This window comes from Moschus berezovskii, chromosome 12 (assembly GCF_049115385.1).
Source record: "Moschus berezovskii isolate FMDL1 chromosome 12, NW_MosBer_1.0, whole genome shotgun sequence".
NCBI lineage: Eukaryota > Metazoa > Chordata > Mammalia > Artiodactyla > Moschidae > Moschus > Moschus berezovskii.
In genome coordinates this window covers 88,105,234-88,118,878 of record NC_142471.1, presented here as the reverse complement: position 1 = coordinate 88,118,878, position 13,645 = coordinate 88,105,234, and the positions used below count along the sequence as shown (strand labels likewise).

The 13,645-nt window shown below is 53.0% G+C and overlaps 1 protein-coding gene across 1 annotated transcript in view; it reads right to left on the bottom strand.

Moving 5' to 3' along the window:
- The window catches only part of HTRA1 (HtrA serine peptidase 1), a 59,177-nt gene extending 51,629 nt beyond the window's left edge, over positions 1-7,548 (bottom strand). Inside the window, exon 1 of the mRNA XM_055424475.2 lies at positions 6,930-7,548. Coding sequence (XP_055280450.2) covers positions 6,930-7,533 — 604 coding nt within the window. The 5' untranslated portion in view covers positions 7,534-7,548. The remainder of the gene's footprint in view (positions 1-6,929) is intronic.
- Between the last annotated feature and the right edge of the window lie 6,097 nt (positions 7,549-13,645).

Below are 13,645 nucleotides of genomic sequence, written 5' to 3'. Positions count from 1 at the left end.
CGTTTGGAAAATCCCAGGTGTTCCAGACAGGCAGCTCTTCCGTCCAGAGAAGTCACAAGCTTCTTAGGTGATGCAGACAATGACTGGGGGATTCAAAGGGCGACAGGCAAGTGGTGTCTGAGTCCTTCGGTCCAGAGAGGTTTTCCTAACACATTTGTTAGCAAACTCCAAGTCAGCCTCCAGGACACAGGCCTGGCGTCACCCTCCTCCCCTGTGATGCCACCTTTAATCCATCCACACACTTTACCCCCAGGAAGACAACACGACAGCACCACCTCCACTGAGCTGACTCCTCATTGGCTATCACTATGAAAATGATGACGATGATTATGACAACTAACACTGATCCAGTTCTAGTAATGCACTCGGTATGGTTCTAAGCACTGAGTTCATATAATCAGCTGCTTCCATCTTTCAACAATCCTTTGACATAGAGATGGACGCACCATTATTTTTATTATGATTCTACTGATGAAGAAACTGAGAGAGTCGGTCACATAAGAGACGTCATCGCTTTAGAAAGTGGTCATCTGACTCAAGAGCGCTCCAGAAAAACATCACATCTGCTTCACTGACTACGCTAAAGTCTTTGACCGTGTGGATCACAACAAACTGTGCAAAATTCTTAAGAGATGGGACTACCAGACCACCTTACCTGCCTCCTGAGAAATCTGTATGCAAGTCAAGAAGCAACAGTTAGAACCAGACATGGGATAAGAGACTGGTTCCAAATCAGGAAAGGAGTGCGTCAAGGCTGTATATTGTCACCCTGCTTACTTAACTTACATGCAGAGTACATCATGTGAAATGCCAGGCTGGAGGAAGCATAAGCTGGAATCAAGACTGCTGGGAGAAATATCAATAACCTCAGATATGCAGATGACACCACCCTTATGGCAGAAAGCAAAGAGGAACTGAAAAGCCTCTTGATGAAAGTGAAAAAGGAGAGTGAAAAAGCTGGCCTGAAATTCAACATTCAAAAAATTAAGATCATGGCATCCAGTCCCATCACTTCATGGCAAATAGATGGGGAAACAATGGAAACAGTGACAGATTTTATTTTCTTGGACTCCAAAATCACTGTAGACAGTGACTGTAGCCATGAAATTAAAAGATGCTTGCTCCTTGAAAGAAAAACTATGATAAACCTAAACAGTATATTAAAAAGCAAAGACATCACTTTGCCGACATAGGTCTATCCAGTCAAAGCTATGGTTTTTCCAGTAGTCATGTATGGATGTGAGAGTTGGACCATAAAGAAAGCTGAGCACCTAAGAACTGATGCTTTTGAACTGTGGTGCTGGAGAAGATTTTCGAGAGTCCCTTGGACAGCAAGGAGATCAAAACAGTCAATCCTCAAAGAAAACAGTCCTGAATATTCACTGCTGCTGCTGCTGCTGAGTCACTTCAGTCGTGTCCGACTCTGTGTGACCCCACAGACGGAAGCCCACCAGGCTCCCCCGTCCCTGGGATTCTCCAAGCAAGAACACTGGAGTGGGTTGCCATTTCCTTCTCCAGTGTATGAAAGTGAAAAGTGAAAGTGAAGTCGCTCAGTCGTGTCCGACCCTTAGCGATCCCACGGACTGCAGCCTACCAGGCTCCTCCATCCATGGGATTTTCTAGGCAAGAGTACTGGAGTGGCTTGCCATTGCCTTCTCCGTTGCTAAAGCTGAAGTTCCAATTCTTTGGTCACCTGATGCGAAAAACTAACTCATTAGAAAAGTCACTGATGCTGGGAAAGGTTGAAGGCAGGAGGAGAATGGGTTGACAGAGGATGAGATGGTTGAATGGCATCACTGACTCAATGGACAAGAGTCTGAGCAAGCTCTGGGAGTTGGTGATGGACAGGAAAGCCTGGCGTGCTGCAGTCTATGGGGTTGTAAAGAGTTGGACACAACTGAGCGACTGAACTGAACTGATCAGACTCCTTAAGCTGGGTGTGATATGACCTACTACAAACTCCTTGACATCATGGACTACCCAGCCTTACTTACCTCTGACTCCTTCTACCTGGACCCTCTGAGTGCACAGTAGGTGTTCAATAAATGCTCCGAATGAACTTAGAACTCATGTCATTAATTCCAAAAGCTGAAATCTGAGCCCTTCCAGCAGCAATAGACATGCCTCTTCAATGGAAGCCTTTCAGAAAAGCATTTGGAATGGCTACACTTCTCAGTTTCTCTGCTGACATTAATTTTCTTTCTTTTTAATAGCAGAGAAGATGGAGAAGGAAAGAGAAAAGACTCAGGAGGGATCCTGCTCCAGAGGACACCTGCAGCCCAGCCTCAGAGTCCCTGGGGAGAAGGGAGGACCACCAGGTTCAATGCAGCTCGCCTCCTGAGTCTAGACGTGTCTCCACAGTGGTCACGGGGAAACTGCAGCAGCCAGCACAAAGCTGCAGTACAAGGCCACCAGGCCCCAGATGGGCCACAGGCATCAACCCCAACCTTGGCTTTAACCCTCAATAACTTCAGAAAAAGAAATAACTCCTGAAGAAGTTACTCAAACGCTTGGCTTCTAGACACTTGGCTTACCAATTTTATGAAACCTTACTATTTTAACTCTTTGGTGGCTCAGCCGGTAAAGAATCTGCCTGCAGTGAGGGAGACCTGGGTTCGATCCCTGGGTTGGGAAGATCCCCTGGAAGAAAGCATGGCAACCCACTCCAGTATCCTTGCCTAGAGAATCCTCAAGGACAGAGGAGCTTTGGGGGCTACAGTCCATGGAGTCGCAAAGAGTTGGACACGACCAAGCGAATAAGCACAGCACAGCAAGACCAACAGAGAGCCAAAGAAGATAACCAACCAGAGTGAGCAAAGCCCTTATAAATTACTTCTAAGCTGGTGGTGGCTCTTCACCAGGAGTGTGTGGCGAGCCTCCACCAGAAGCCCTTCCTTGTCAGGCCTTGGGTGGGACCAAGATGGGGAGTCCCTGGGCTTCGAGACCTCTGGGCTCGGGGCTGCTGTTTGAGGCAGGGGTGGGGTGCTTTCCTGGACTGTGCACGAGGAGGAGAAAAAAAATTAGGCTTCTGATACTTGGGGAGTCTTTTTTGGGTCTCTTTCCTGGCTTCCTGTCCATTTTTCAGCAGAGACCGGTCAGAGATCCTGGCTAGTTTATTGCAATATCTGGGAATCCAAAGAAGCCTTTCTCTGACCAAGAACAGTCTGGGGTCCAGGGCTCTGGTTTGGAAATATCTCTAGTACGGATCCTTCGGTGCTTTTTTGCTTTTTTTTTTTTCCCCCAGCAAGAGCTGCCTTAATGGAATCTGGGGGTAACCATGTCCCCCAACTGCTGTGCTGCAGCAGCAAGCACCATGACGGGTCCTGTGTTTCAGCTCAAGGCCACGGCCATCTGGAGCTCTGTTTATTCCAGCTATTCGCTTCAGCTTAGCTGGGGTTGGCTTATAATTTTGGTTTCTCTGTCAACAGCACAGAGTGATTATAAATGGGCTGTGGACCAGATGCATGGGTTCAAGTCCTGGGCAAGGCACAGCTCTGCGACTCTGTCTCCCAGCTGTCACCCCAGGAGGATGACAGCACACCTTCACAGGGTTGCTGGGAGGATCAAACGGGTTGGCACAGGGCTGGCACAGAACAAGCACGAAATATATGTTAGCCCTTATTATCAGATTATTATTACTTGCAATCCCTTTCTTTTTTTTCTGTAATCCCCTGCCCAGTGTAGAGTTTCTGCTTTAAACTAATCCAATCAGCTCCTGGTGGAAGACAGCAGCTCTCTAATCTCTGGTATAACTGTACACTTTCCCAGCCAAATTTTGACAGCAGCATGATTTCTGAAATCCATGATGTGCCCTCATTTCCAGAACCATGATTAGAGACCCTCTCTGAAGTCTTTGTGAAACAGCTCACAGACGAAAGTGCTCCCTTTTCAGGGTGCTCAGGGCTGGTGCACTGGGATGACCCTGAGGGATGGGATGGGAAGGTAGGTGGAAGGGGGGTTCAGGATGGGGGACACATGTACACTCATGGCTGATTCATGTCAATGTATGGCAAAAAGCACTACAATATTGTAAAGTAAACAGCTTCTAATTTAAATAAATTAAAAAAATAATTTTTTTTTTAAAAGTGCTCTCTTTTGAATGAGGACACATCCCACCATCCAATGATCCGCCGTGACTCCCACGGGCTGCTCACCAGCACCCTTTACCTCCCCTGCCCTCTCTCTCTCTGCCCCAGTCAAACCCTCCTTGTGATCCCAGGGCTGGCAGAGCCGCTCCTGCCCAGGGAGCTCCTTCCCCACGTCCTCACGCGGCTCGCTCCAACTCCAGGCTGCCAGTCCAACGGCGCCTCCTCCAAAGACCTCCCATGGGCACTCCAGCTAAAGGAACGCTCCGGCCAAGCCTCGGAGCCAGAGCCGACGGCCAACGCACCGTGCTGAACAATGACTTCAGGTGACCTGCTCGTGGGCAAGGCTTCGACTGAATGAAGTCTTGGTTCCCAGGCTCCGGTCCTCAGAGGTACCTCTGGAAAGTCAAGGGCAGTGGGCTGGATGTGAGGATCGGGGGGTGGCGGGAAGGGGTGGGGAGCTGAGAAGGGCAGCGAAAGCAAAACCTTTCATTGAGGAAAGAAAGACTGGGTGGCCGTGGATCTCCAGTACCTCTGGTTTCTGCTTCATTTGTTCATTCAACATCCTCCCCACACACACATCTGCCAGGTGCCTCCCATGTGCCCAGCAGACACACACGCACACACACAGTGCTGGATGCACCGTGGAGCTCAGTAAATATTTGCAGAAAGAAAGGAGGGCAGGGGAGAACCGTTCTGCGCCCTCTGTCTCTCCCTCCTCACCACGCTTGTACTCCTGGTGCTGTCCCCTCTCTGGCTCTCCCTGGAGCCTGCTGCAGGCTTGCTGGCCAGCAGCAGACGACCTATTCTCCGTGCACACACACGGTGACTCTTAATGACTCCGCCAACTCCAAAACTAGCTAAGTGACTCCACCTCGCTGGCAATCAATCTGGTGCTCCAATAGTGCCAGTTATTCAGGACCCTGTGCCGTGAGACTACAAACAGTAACAGCTGGCTTGTTTTTGACAAAAAAAAAAAAAACATGCAATATGCTTTTTTAAAGTCATCACCTCATACCCAAATTATGGCATGCATCATGCCTCCGCGCCCCGGTGTGGTCTGCTTTCCACCGCTAGCTTCGTCCTACCCAGCTTTTTTGTTCTGTTTTGTTGTTGGGAGCTGCCTGGCTCAGGAACATCTGAGAACACAACCCAGACTGTCCTCTCTGGCCCGGGGACTCTGCACCACCAGCCTGGGTCACCCCGATGCCTCCCCAGTCACACCAATCTACTCACCAAACCAGGCTGGGCTCAGCCTGCCTCCCCCTACTCCACTTGGGATGCAATTTGGGGTCTCCCAAAACTTCCTTTACCCTCCCCAACGCCTGTTCCCCCAGCCAGGTAAAGCATTGGGTTGCTTCTGAATAAGGCTGTCTGGGTTCAAATTCCAGCTGAGTGACCTTGGACATGTAATTCACCCTTAGTTGTCCCACCTGTCAAACGGAAATGACTTCCCTCCTCTTGAGGCTGTGAAGGCTGAGTGTGATCACACACGTAACACATCTAGCCCAGGGACTGGGGCGCCAAATGGGCACCCAATACACATGAATTGTGGTGTAAACCCATACTGGGCAGGTTCACATCTCTCTGGAATACGTCTCCTCCACCCTCTAACTAGGCTGTTTCCAGAGGGCGGAGGTTCTGCATTTTACCTGTAAGGGTCTGGCACCCTCCTCCCCAGGTCGGTCAGCCTGTGCGGGGCGGGGGGGCGCCGGGTTGCTCTTAGACCATTTGCCTACCAAGAAAACCTAGCCCAGCTCCCCGGTGCTGGGCTCCCCTCTTCCCTTCTCCACGAACTGCCCACGGTGAGGAGGCAGCTTTCAGGCTGAGGGAAAGTGCCCTGCCAAGCAGGGCTGGCCCGTCCCCACACCACTGGATTGGCCGGAGCTGAACTCAGCATTGTTTTTCCATATGGTCTCTGGGACTGGAGAGAAGCATCCTTCGGGAAGGTCCCGCGAGAGAGTGAGAGGCTGGCTCCACCCTTCGCTCCCCCCACCCCCACCTCCCCGACCAGGACGGGTCTTACTGATACAGAAAAGATGCTTCAGGAGGGAGAGGGCTACACTTTTCCCTCACCCCTAACGCGCTCCCCTCACCCCTGCCTCTGCCATTCCCCTGATCCACGCTCAGCTTATTCAAATAGAGCCACTTTCATTTTTGTACGGTTGGCTCAAAACCCAGGAAGCGACGCTGGCATCAGTGCCCGCTACACCTCCTTAAACCGGTGCTTGACCGGGAAACCCTGGGGCGGGGAGAAACTGGGGAGCCTCAAGGGCATGGCCACCTCTTTCAAATAAAAAGTTAAAAGTTTTCAACCAGGAGATCGCTAATGTGAAACATGAACCCTGTTCATCTCAAGGAGGGTGGTGGTGGGGGGATGAAGAGAAGGAAGGGAAAGCCACAGAAATGAGACTTTATGGTCCCAACCCCAGGGCTCACTCAGCACTGGACACTTCTCCCAGCCCTGAACTTCTCAACCCTCTTTATGCCCACATTCCCGTCTTGTTTGTCCCCCAGGCCCTGGCAAGGTGCGGTTCCCCGCGGGGCAACCAGCAGGCGGCCATGGGCCCGGAGGCTTCGGCCCCGGGTTCCCCGAGTTGGGCTGGGGGGGCTTCGGGATAGAGCAGGACCAGGACCGCCACGAGCGGAACGACCTTGGATTAGGCGCAAAGCTCGGTTCCGAGGGAGCCCGCGGATCGCTGCCACCCCGGCGGGTCGGTGCCTGCCTCTCCCAGCCAGTAGGTGCCCCCGGAAGACCCAGCAAAGCTTCGCGGCCCCTCTCCCGGCCCGTCCGTCCCTCGGGGCCGGGATGTCGCGACCGGGGAGCTCCCGGAGCGCCGGTACCTTGGCCGCAGGCGCCGCGCTGCAGGACGATGACCGGCGGCTGATGCAGCCGCTCGGAGCGACGGCTGGCGGCGCGCAGCTGGCACAGGTTGGCGTAGGTTTTGGCGTCGCTGCCGCACACCGGCTCGTTGCTGGCGCACACGCAGAGGCCAGACTGCGCTCGCCGCCGCACCGTGGCCGAGGCGGGCACCCCGAAGGGCACCACGCACTGCAGCCCCTCGCCGCAGGGGCCCTCTTGCAGGCCGCACTCGGCCCCCTCGGGCGCGCCGCACACCTCGCAGCAGCCACACGCGTCGCGGACGCGGCCGCCCTCGCAGGATTCCGGCGGCGGGGCGCAGCGCGCGGGGTCGCAGCGCTCGGGACACCCGGCGGCGCCCGGCGCAGACCGTCCGGCCCGGGCCGGCTGCGCCGAGGCGGGCGCCGCGAGCAGCAGCAGCAGCAGCAGCAGCGGCGGCGGCGGCGGGAGGAACGGGGCGCGCGGGGGCTGCATGGCGACTCCGACGGCGGCGGCGGCGGGCTGGGCGAGGGCCGGAGAGCGGCGCCGGGCAGAGCGCGGGAGGGACTCGGGACGAGCGAGTGCGCGCGGCCGCGCGGCCCAGCCCATTGGCCTCGCGGCGGTGACGAGCCGCCTGGGGGACGGGCACGGCGCCCGGGAGGGGGGCCGACCGGATGGCGGGGGGCGGGCCGGGGACCGCCCGCGGCGGGGCAGGGCGGGCGCGGCGGGGCTCGAGGGCGCGGGCGCGCGGGCGGGGCGGCGCGCGGGTGGGTCCGCCCGCGCGCGGGGCTCTGCTGCCCGGTCTCCGCTCCCCACGTATCCTCCTCTCGCGGATTTCTCCGCCGCCACTCGGGACCTCAAACCCAAAAAGAGGCTTCGCCCAGAGGAACCCGCGCGGGGCCGGCGCGCGAGCGCCCGGGAAAGTTCCCGCAAACTGCCGAGCTGGGGACCCGCCCGGCCGCGGGAGGGGACGTGGCTCAGACCCCGGGCCGGGTCACGCGCTCCAGGGCGGGAAGGCGAACATCTCTCTGGAACTGACCCCCGCGCTCTGCACGCGCGACCATGACCGTGGACACCCCCCGGCGAAGAAGGCGGGGCTCGCGGGGCTGGCACAAAGCCAGCGCCCAGACCCGCCGTCAAGTGGAAAAAGCAGAGAGCAGAAATAGTTAGAATATAGTCATTCGAGCCATTTAAAAAAAGTTACGGGTGGGATGCGTGCTTGTGCCTGCCCAGAAGGGCTCGGGAAGGAGACGCGAGAGGCTGCGGGGGACGGGGAAGCAGTGGGGGGGATGGTCTCGGGTGGGAGAGGGGCTTTGTACTGATTGAGTCTCACCACGTGCGTGATTCTCTCCAAACGCTGTTAAATTAAAGGGCTCGCCTTTGATCTCACTCGAGAGTCTTCGGTGCGTCATTTGAGACGGAAGTGAATCTAGGCGTGGTCTGGAGGAGCAGGGGCAACCCAGGAGGTGGTCCTCGTGCCTGGGCGGTGCTAGGTCCGCAGATAGGCAAAGCTGGCACCGGAGGAGCCGGGACGAGGAGGGCTCGTGCAGCCCTGAGCCAGGGCAGAGGCGCCCAGGGGTGCCTGGGTGGGCCCTGGGCTGGCCTTAGAGGGAAGGTAGTGGTGGAGGCTTAGCGACTTTTTGCTGTTCTTCTGTATTTCGTTGTTCCCTTGGGTACGGAGTACTTTTCCAACAAAAATAGTTTAAATGTAAAATCCAAATATGTATAACTCCACCACCACCCCCACCCCCTCCCACGAAAGCACCTCCCAAACGTGAGACATGGTAGCGTCCAGGGTCCAGAGGGGTCCCTGGGCCCAAGAAACCGGTGAGCAGGAGGTCCACATCCTGGGGCATGACAAGATGGTTTGGCCTTGTCCTGAGTGTCTGGACCCCAGGGTGGTATTTCCTAAAGCCAGGACCTCACCTTGTGGGAAGGGAGACCTGCGCTCAGAATTGACTCAGCCCTGGATTTAGGGGGTGCAGAAAGGGGTGATACCTCTGCTGATTAGAGGCTGCAAGTGCTCAGCTGGCTGGGACTACCCAAAAAAGAGGAGCTTGGCCTGGCATCACAGAGGAATAATACACAAAGTCCATCAGGAAATAAAAACTCTCCCCGCTGTAGTCCAGCTAGCAGATGAGATAAACGGTCTCACCATGGTGAAGAGATTGGCGAAAACTTCTTTTCATCCAATACTTGTATTTTACAGATGAGAAAACTGGAGGCCAGAAAGGGTAAGTGACTCCCAGGTCACACCACAAGTTCAGAGTGATGGAGCCAGCACACCTTCTAAACCCATTGGCCCCCATTCTACCCCCTCCAGCCGAATGGCCAGATTGCAGAGTGAACTAGCTGATTCAAAGCAAAACGTGACCACAGCTTATCTAAGCTCCTTCCTGGCAGAGAGTAAGTCCCTGAGTGTCCCACTGAGTCCCCATCACCCTCTCCCCCCAATTCTTCACTCCGTTCCCCGCCACTGCATATACTTTGCTCCCCCCAGTGCTGAATAACTTGCATTTTCTGGAACGTACCTTCCTGTTTAAGGTTTCTCTGACTTAGCCCAAGCTCCCTTCTCTATCTGAAGTATCCTTCCTCCCCTCTCAGGGTAAGTTAGCATGCCCTAGTGAAGCAGGCAGGAGCCGTATCATCTGATGGGCTTGGATTCGGAATCCCACTCTGGCCCTTAATTCTGTAACTTTCTGCAAGTTGGATCTCAGGGACATTCAGTAACTTTCTGCAAGCTGGATCTCAGGGACGTTCACCAGGAAAATGGCAGTGATCTTGGGTCTCCCTGGAGGAACTAATCAAAGTGTATTTTCAGCAATGAAACAACTCCTGTGATGGTTTGCAACCTAAAAGAAGTTTTTGTGATGGTGATGATCAGAAGTGCAAGCCATAGAGTCCACAGAGCTGATCCACTAGGGAAGGAAGACAGCATCTCTTTGCTGTTGGAACCACCCTGTTGGTTTCATCACAAGGGGCCAACCAATGGAGGAACAGAAGACCAAGCCAAGCCTGAGAAGCAGAATTGGAGAGAGACTCTGGTTCGATTCCTGGATTGGGAAGTTCCCCTGGAAAGAAATAGGCTACCCACTCCAGTATTTTGGGGCTTTTCTGGTGGCTCAGATGGTAAAGAATCCACCCACAAAGTGGGAGACCTTAGTTTGATTCCTGAGTTGGGAAAGTCCCCTGGAGGAGGGCATGGCAACCCACTCCAGTATTCTTGCCTGGAGAATCCCCATGGACAGAGGAGCCTGGCGGACTGCAGTCCCTAGTGTGCAAAGAGTCAGACACGACTGAGCGACTAAACACAGCACAAAAGGCTTTGGAAGGACCAGGATTGCATCACAATCACCTCTCAGGTGTGAGTGCAGCTCACCCCCCTGCTCCGAAGATAACACAGGTCACCAAGGAGACAGCTTGAGTCAGGGACCCCAAGGAGACCATGGATGCCAAGTTAGAAAATTAAAGTCCCCCCAGAAGGGTTATGGGGACCGGAACCATCCACTCAGGAGGGTGTTGTGTGTGTGTGCCACCTGTGTGAATAGGGCACGTGTGGAAGAGCACAGCACAAGTCAGGGGACCTTCCCTTTGCCCCAACATCTTCATATTTAGAAAGAATGCTTTTGATCCGAAAGGATTACTCCCTTCTTTCTCCCTCTCTCTCTTTTTTTCTTCCCCCTCTGATACCATTTATAAAGACAGTTTCTTAAAAGATGCAGTTTTTGGATACATCATGAAGTCATTTCTCACTCACCAGGTCTTGGCACAGATTCCCAGATAAGATTTTTCCAGAGAAAGGGGGCCATTTCTGGAGCTACACAGGCAAGTTCCCAGCCATCCCCTCTGCAGGCCAGATTTGCTGCGTGGAAGCTTTAATTCTGAACCAAGTCAAGTCTATTCATGAATAATGAACAATGAAACACCAGGGCTGCCAAAAACCTGGGTTAGGAAGAGCGGCTTCTGAACTGGAACAGAGCATCCATGTCTGCCTGTCCCAGGAGGAGAAAGACCTCCCGCCTGGGGCCTCCCAGGTACACGAGGGACCCAGAGTGGTGGTGGTGGGCGGGGGGCATTCCTCACCCCAAGGACCAGAAGCTAAGGCGCTGTGGCGATGCTTTTGACTCTTCCTAAAGTCTTACCACTCCTCTAGCCCCTACTTTCCCGGCCTCTCCATCTCAGTCACATGGAGTCCAGACTTCATGCCCCACACTCTCCCCCAGGCTGTCCTCAACCCAGGCTGTCCCCTGGCCCCAGGGCAGCAGATATCTGGGGCTCTCCCTCTCACCCATTTTCACCCTCTCCACAGTAACAGAATCCTGGCTGGGACATGCCACCCAGAAAAATAAGATGACCTCTGCGCTGGTTTGGGCTCCCTCCCCTCTGAGTACCAGCCACACTCCCACCCTTCCCGCTACTCCACCATCAGAATGCCGTGACCTCTGGTGACCCAGGCCCCCTGAGCCTGCTTCTCTGAAGACAGTCTCACGTCCATTCGGTTTGATCTGGTTCAAGAGACGCTTCTTGAGTGTCTGCCGTGTGCTGGCCACTCTGCTGACCACCAGAGATGTGATGGTGAATGACTGAGCCCCTCCTCGCCAGGAGCTCATAGTCTAGAATTCCCTGTTGTGATGGAAGGTTTCCAAGTGGTGTCATCCAAGGTGGTCACCACCAACAGCACGTGGTTGCTGAGCATTTGAAACACTGCAAGTGGCAGCAAGGAACTAAATTTTATTTGTCTTTCGTTTTAAGTCATTTAAGTGTAAATAGCCACTTGAATGCAACCCATGAGGTGCATGAAACTAGTGCAGGGGAGAGAAGGATGAGAAGAAAAATGCTGGGGCTTGAGGGAATTCTGTGAGGGGAAAACTGGGGCGTTGGAAAGACGCTAACTGAGCTCCATCTGGAAGGAGGGCGAGGACCAGGAAACGCATTGTGGGGGAGGGTGTTGCAGGGGGAGGGAATATTAGGAGTCCATCCGGGTGAGGAAGTTCTCTAGCATGGCTGCAAGGAGGAAAGGGTTCCCTCTGGGCAAGAGAGACAGCTGAAGTGGAGGGGGCAGGTTGTGCAGGGCTCCGGCTGTCCTCTGACGCTGAAGAGAAGTTACACAAGGCTTTTAAGAAGGTGTGTTTTGGCAAAATCATCCTGCCGCAGTACAGATGGTAGATTGAGTTTAAAAAGTGGAATTCGGCAACACACATGTTAAAATACAGATCCGTTATTAGATTTTAGATGAGGGAGTACTTCAAGTTATATTGAAGATGGAGTTATCATAACCTGATTGGATGAAAAGAGATTCAATCAGCTTCGTAATAGTTCGTTCACTTCAGCAAGGGCCTCTTCAGTGCAAAGCCCATCTTCAGAAATAGTGCAAATGGTGTGGATATTTCCAGTATTCTGGAGAACTTCTGAAACGTTTTCAAAAATATTGAAGGGAAGTGAAAGTCACTCAGTTGTGTCCGGCTCTGTGACCCCATGGACTATACAGTCCATGGGATTCTCCAGGACAGAATACTGGAGTGGGTAGCCTTTCCCTTCTCCAGGGGATCTTCCCAACCCAAGGATTGAACCCAGGTCTCCTGCATTGCAGGTGGATTCTTTACCAGCTGAGCCACAAGGGAAATATCAGGATTTCTAATATCAAATCGAAAAACATTCATGGCTATTTATTCAAGAAGGATCCTCTAGAAAACAACCCCAGACCTAGTTGCTGCTCTGTTTTCCTTCAAGCCTTCAAGATCTATAATTCAGAATTTCCATTAATTTAGGCTAATCCATCCTCTAAATCAACTACAGGAGATCAACAGCCCATATATGCCCTAATTGGCTCTTTGCAATGTATTTGCTTTAAAAACTAAAAGTGCGTGGCACGTGACCAATTTTTTTCACTCTTCATTTCACATATTGGACAGACACAAGTTCAAATAGATCCACAGAAAGCCACCAACGGGTAATGAATGACGGCTTGTCGATTTGCTGTTATTCAGGAGCAGCATGAAAAGCTGACCAAGGTCACATGTAGAACATGCTGCCTTTTAGGCAAGATTGTTTGCCTTCCCCCCGCCCCCAGGGGAAAAAAGGAACAAGCATCAGCACATTCCCAGTAGTTTAAATATCCAAATCTTACAACAACCCTGTAACATAGGTATTATTATCACAACCTTGTTTTTTAACAAGGAAACTTGAGACTTGGAAAAATTCAGTAAATTATCGAGGTCATAAGTGTTAGAGGGCTTCCCTGGTGGCTCAGCTAGTAAAGAAACCGCCTTCTATGCAGGTGACCTGGGTTCAATCCCTGGGTTGGGAAGATTCCCCTGGAGAAGGGAAAGGCTACCCACTCCATTATTCTGGTCTGGATAATTCCAAGGTCTGTATAGTCCATGGGATTGCAAAGAGTCAGGCACGACTGAGCGACTTTCACTTCACTTAAGTGTTAGAGGTGAGAATTATCCCCAGATTATTCTATCTCCTCCCCACTGTGTTTGATTAACTCTTCCTGGCCAGGTTGGAAAAGAGCTTTATGGAGGAAGTGACATTTGAAGGAGGCGCAGGACGCATGTCCTAAGGCACGGAACTATGATGAGGCTGTTGAAAGAGCCACGAGGAAGGAACCCATTTGTCTAGACAGGTAGGAAATAAGAATGGGAAGGGAGGTGGGGGCGAGACTGTGAAAGTACATATGCTTGCTAAGAAGTTCGTATGAGTCAACACAAACCAGCAC